This window comes from Aythya ferina (genome assembly GCF_964211825.1).
Source record: "Aythya ferina genome assembly, chromosome: 4".
NCBI classification, from domain to species: Eukaryota; Metazoa; Chordata; class Aves; order Anseriformes; family Anatidae; genus Aythya; species Aythya ferina.
The window spans coordinates 18,234,635-18,240,795 of record NC_140300.1 but is presented as its reverse complement, the minus strand read 5'-3'; the positions used below and the strand labels follow the sequence as shown (position 1 = coordinate 18,240,795).

Below are 6,161 nucleotides of genomic sequence, written 5' to 3'. Positions count from 1 at the left end.
TTCTGCAGAAGTGCATCTGGTGATATTTCAGGTTTTAACATACAAAATTTCACTGTCTAATTCTGGCTTAATTTGGGATTTACTGAAAACCAAAACCAGAGACTTCTAAATAAACAACTTAGAGAGCAGTCTCCTTTTAAGCATTTCCAAAAAGTTTTCCATAAGAAGTTCACAAACTAAGCCAACTAATGTTTGGGGTTCTGCCAAAGCATTCTTGAAATACTCACGTCTACTTAAAGGAACAACCAGGTAAAGGGAAGTATTGTTCCTCCTCAGTTTTCCCCACTGAGTCTGAAAACTATAATTTCACCCAGTTATTTCACCCAGTTATACTACTGATACTGAAGATCCTGACCCTTGAATACAGCAGTGCCCAAGCTTGTTGTGTGCAACATGACAAACGTCAGCTACGCATCTGGGAATGCCTGTGTTTGTCACAAACCAACAGCAGAGCTCGGATTAAGTAAGTGAACTGACAGAGGCAGAGATGTAATACTACAACCTACAGTTGTGCAAGATGTACTTGTATAAAGGTGACTCTGTGCCTGCTTGGATTTAGTGGTTAATAGCAAGCCAGTGTGTGCCAGCAGTTATCATCACCTCTGTCTACTTGGAATAGCAAATAACCACAGTATTGCAGACATAGCTAAGAGCAACCAAATGCTTCCTCTTCCTTGGTGATTGCTGTAGCAAACAAAACATATGTCCCAATCCATTAAGGAAAGAGATGAAATGTGGTAGGTAGAAGACTCCAAGGCAGTGAGAACTAGGGGCAGTATGATGGTCCCTTGTGAGGAAAATTAGGGAACAATCATTTTGATGAAGGTGATGATAGCTCAAGAAAAATGTGGAGGGATGTGAAATCTGAACTGATAAAAGCAATGGACAGAAGTAAGCAAAGTAAAGAATCAGAATGAAAGACAGACAAAAAATCACTTAAGAGCTCCTATTTATCTCTCTACCCTGAGGACACATGAAGGATTTGAAGTGCTGCCAAAACTATCTTTGTTTACACATAAATGCTGATAAGAATTTCCTTCATCCTCCCCTATTTCCCACCCCCTTCTTCCTAATTTCTTGGATACAAAAATTTTGTAATTAGTAAACTAGAATGAACAGAGAAAAAAATAATTTTGAAAATTGAATGTGTTAGTGGTAAATTTTATGAAGGGAAGGAAAACAGCAAAAAAGGACAAAGGATACTCGTTTGCAAACTGGAAACAAAAAACATTTTTAAAAGTTCAAGTCTCACCTCAAGTAAGGCATTACCAACACTGGCATAGGATTGCAGGACTGAGGGAAAGAGAGGTTAGGGTTTTTTTGTTTGTTTGTTTGTTTTAATCCATTGTTTAAGAAAAAGAAGTATAGACTGCAGAAAGAGAGAGTATTTTTGAGTAGTTGCTACTCCTACTATGTCCTGTAAATTTTGGGTACAGTTTTCCATCTTTTTTGCAGCCATATCACCTACTATAAGATATTGCCTTCCCCTACAGATCTTGTCTTTCTTTAAGGTATATATTCTGGCTTACTTTACTGCTAAGACAGGAGGTTGTGCTCCCTTTGCTAGTGTTCTTGTCTTGTTCCGACACTGGTAATCTGTTAGTTTTTCCCTGAGCTGATTCAACTCCACAACCTGTCAGAAAACAAAAAACAAAAAAAAAAAAAAGAAAAAAAAGAGAGAGAGAGAAAAAAGAGGGAAAAAGAGGGTAGGTTAATTGTTGAGTTGAATGGGTCTATTGTACAATCAGATTACTACCACAGGTAGACCAAGAGACAGGGTATATAACCTAAAAAGTAGAACGGTTGTGGGAAATCTAGGAGGAACAGGACTTTCTGGTTTTTGAAGCAGCTGCAGAACATAGTTTCATCCTTATAGCTTTAGACCACCACAACTACAATACAGGTAGTGATCTAATGAATGTGAAAAAAAAATTACATTTCAAAAGAACAAAAAACAAAACAAACCTTGAAATATGTTAAGTGATTCCTGTGAGACACATGTTTTGGATTAAAAGCTTTTCTGAGTCAACGTAAAAAATACTTTTTCAAATCTTTAGCAGAAAATAGAAGTTGCAGTTTTTGCACAATGGAGGAAAGATGAAGGTAAAAAGCACAAGCCTTCAAGAACAGCCTTTTGCTTAAAGCTTTCAAGCCTTTTGAAAACAGGTGAGGAACAATATAATTTGGAATTAGATTCATTGCAGAAGCAGAGTAACTAAGAGAAGACAACAAAATAAAAATCAACAAATCACTCTGAGGTTTCAATAATACCAGTTTAAACAGAGGCATCGCTTAAGATGGTAGGTGCTTTGCAGCTGGGAAATATAGTTAGAGACATTAGTAGGGGTGATCTCAGAGAAGTGGTGAGAACAGCAGATTGTTGAGAAATACCGAGGTCAAGAAACATGCGTATCTATAAAATACAAGGAATGAAAGTGGACAGGACATTAATATGAACAGTAGTGGTGAGAATTTGTCTCTTCAGGATTATGGGAAAATCAAGAGTTAAAATGGTCTGTGACTGCAGTCACCAGAAGAAATAGTTCCTCGTCACCACTTCCGTCATCACCTCTGTGTTATGTGACAATGTTGATCACCTCCCTGATGCAACTGGAGACTAATGTGGTCTAAACAACACATTACCACAAATGCAAGGCAAGGGAGAAGAATAAGTAGCTGCAGAAAAAAAATGGGAATGTTCCCTTCAGTAGCACTGAAGTGCAATCTTGATTAGCAACACTGAAACTGAGATGATGCTAAGCCAAAAAGCTCTGGTGGTGCCAATGGTTTGAAGTGACATATTCTGCCAGAAGAAGCAGCTCTATGCCCTGTCTCCATGTTGACCTTCACATGTTGTGTTTCAGCCAGCTTTATGTAAGCTGTGCTGTGAACCACACTGTGGAACTGACATAGGTGAAGGTAGGAAGAAAGTAGAAAACACGAAGAGCTGCTTAACTCCAGACCAATTCTTGGGCCATGTTTTGATACAGTAAATCCAGATATAAAACTGCTGGTGCCAGATCAGAAATAATGGGGCTCCATGATACAAAGCACTGATCCAACAGAAATTCACTTTCCAGTTTGAATTTGTTTAAAACAAAGCCCCAAACTGAAGAATTGACTTTATACTGCTGAGCTGTATGCTGATCAGATATATATTTTCTTATGGGTGCCACAATAGCATCATAAGAGCACAGACATTGTCATTTTGTATTTCGTGTCCTGACCTAATTTGGGTCAAGTATAATTGTGACTTCGCATCTCATCCAGATCAGGCTGGTCCTGCTGAGTGACTCTGTGACTAATATTAAAGTTCAAGGAACAATGGTCTCTTTGTACTCTGGTCAACAATTCCATTAAGTGAGACAGGCTCCATTTTGATTTGTCAGAGTCCATAAAACAGAGGAGAGAAAGCATGGTGGTAGATAAAGAGTATCCACAACACGCCCAAGTAATTTTGATGCTGTTCTTGAAACCTTGGTCCACCTGCCACAATCCACAACTCCAGTAGTCCACCTGTATCTTTTATTAGGTTGCATCTAACACTGGGCTGCAACCTGAGGTGTTCCAGATCATTTCAAGGAAACAGTATGTTAAAGATTTTCTTAGCCTCATTTTGGAAGCTGTTAGTGCCAATCCTTAGCATCGAATTTCTGTGTAACAATAGGTATTTTGAAGGGTGTTACTTGCCAGTGCTCTTCCGTAAGGATGTGGCTTTGTGAGTTCTTAGTTAGGGACCAACAACTTCCCATGGGTTCTGGAAAGTCTTCCTTAAACTTCTAAAGTAGGTGCTGCCAGTTCTTGTAATTTGATTGCAAGTTAGATGGCAGTTATTTTACTAGTCTCACACATGCTGGAGGCAAAGAACATACTGAGAACTTCTACTGTCATCGGCACAAAGGTGTTTGGGTCTGGCCAGCCTGGCTGCTTAGAAAACTGCAAAAATGACCCAACGACACCCAGAAAAGCAGTCCCAAGAGTATAATGAAAAGACTCATATTACAGGTAACATGTTTTTGTTTGTTTAACATGTAAGTTTAATGATATTGAAATGACTTTTTCCATCTTCTGGCTTGTTGGCCGTGAAGTGGGAATAACAGTTGCTTGTTTTTACACGGATGACCTGAGGAGGACAGATGAATTACGAGTGCAAGACGCCATGGCAACAAAGCCCATTTAGCACCTATGCACAGGATGACCCTTTTTCCATGAGGCACGACTGGAAACAGCCCCTTGTGGACAACCGATGATTCAGAGCAGGGGACTGAGAGATGAGGCACACATGCAACCCAACGAGAGGAACGGCGCCCACAGAGCACCACCACGCCCCAGAGTGCTGGGAGGGGGGCACTCCCCCAGACTGGGCGCTGGCAGGAGGAAGGCCCCGACGACAGGCAGTGCCCCCACAGCGGCAGAAGGGTGGCCGGGGGTTCCCCGGGGAAGCACCACGGCTCTCCCCAGTCCCCGGGGCAGCAGCACCTCCCCGCCCCGGCCCCCTCAGCCGGCGAGGCGCAGGCGCGCTGGAGGCCGCCCAGGCGGCGGCGCTTGCGCGGTCAGGCCGAGGCCCGGCGGGGGGCTCCGGCCGCGGGGTTCCGACACCGGCGGAAGGCGGCGCTGCTGCCGCCGCCGCCGCTCGGAGCCCGCCCGGCCCCGACACAAAGACGAGGGCGGGTGCGGCAGCGGTGGCGGCTCCTGCCCGCCCGCGGCCCCCCCCAACACTCCCCGGCGCCACATGGCGGCAGCGCCCCCGCGGAGCTAGGCCACGGCGAGCCGCGGCGCCCAGCTCGCTGCTCTCCCCCCGGCTCCTGCGGGAGGAGCGGGGCCCTGAGCGCCCCCGCCATGCTGCCCCCGGGCCGCTGCGCAGCCTGCCGCCCGCCTCGGCCCCACCGCCACCGGCGGCCGGCCCGGCTGCTGGCCGCGCTGCTGCTGCTGCTGCTCCCGGCGGCGCTGGGGGGCGGCGGCGGCGGCGGCGGCACGGCGCTGCCCACGGGCTGTAAGTACGACGGGCGCCCCAAGAGCGCCGGGAAGGCGGCCGTGGCGGCGGGCGGCGGCCCCGTGGAGGTGAAGGTGGTGTGCAGCAACCTGCAGCTCGCCCGGGTGCTGCCTCCCGAGGCGCTGCCCAACCGCACGGTCACGCTGTGAGTACGGGCGGTGGCGGGGGGGGGAGGACCGGACCGGGGAGGGGGAAAGGGATCCGTGCTGGGGCTGCCCGGGGACTCCGGCGTCGCTTTATCCCGCGAAGTCGCCTTTAAACTTCTAAAGAGCGCCCTGGTGTATTTCTTTCTGTGTTTTGGACTTTCTCTCAGGGGAAAGCCAGCCTCGGAGTGCCGTGCCGTGAGGTAGCTGTGTCCACCGGGCGTGAGCCGCTCGGTGCGTGGCAGGCAAGGAGCTTGGCGGTAGCAAATATTGTCACGCAGCCAAAGGGACTTAGTTTGTCTCTTAGGAAAACGTCAGTTTACTTTCAGGTAACAGTAGGCGTGTTGTTTTTACCTGGACTTAATCCTGGCTCGTCCGTTTGAATAACAAGTTCAAACTGGGTGTGCAGCTTACTCCAGAGCAAGAAGTGTATTGCTGCTCGCCTAAAGAGCACGCACATGCAAACGAAGCATTTGCAAGTTGTTTTTTTCTTCTCCTTGAGATGTTCACAGGTCTATGTAGCAAAGAAGATATGCAGCAACACTGAATCTTATCAGTGGATGGCCCAAAAAGTGCAACCTGTGTTCATTTTATTAGGGAGCCACTGCGATTTTGGGGGTGCAACAAAGTAGCATGCAAAGAAGGTTATGAAAAGAAACTCTATTATGAGGTCTAGCTTAAGATACTTATTATTTGACAGGAAATCACAGGTTTGAAAGATCTAGAGATAATTGGAGTTTATTATACTTCTGTTATGAGAATAACAGTTTGCCTTGTCTTTGTGAACTTTGGCAGCACTGAACACGAAGGAAGGGCTTCTTTGGGAAGTTACAGTGAGATGTATATGCCAGTCCCGTGGATGTGGACCTATGAGAAAGGGGGAAAAACAAAAAAGGGAGATGATTGAGGCCAAACTAGTTGTGCTCAGCTTGTCAGTATGCAAGGGCTCAGAGAATATTTCTAAATGACCTGTGAGAACTGACCAGAAATATTGATGTGTGAAGTTTCTGAAGTAGACAAGAAAG

The 6,161-nt window shown here is 46.1% G+C and overlaps 1 protein-coding gene across 1 annotated transcript in view; it reads left to right on the top strand.

Annotated features, from left to right (window-relative positions):
* Positions 1-4,581: 4,581 nt before the first annotated feature.
* ADGRA3 (adhesion G protein-coupled receptor A3) overlaps positions 4,582-6,161 on the top strand; it is a 53,320-nt gene continuing 51,740 nt past the window's right edge. Inside the window, exon 1 of the mRNA XM_084518855.1 lies at positions 4,582-5,138. Within this exon, the coding sequence (XP_084374981.1) occupies positions 4,840-5,138 (299 nt within the window). The 5' untranslated portion in view covers positions 4,582-4,839. The remainder of the gene's footprint in view (positions 5,139-6,161) is intronic.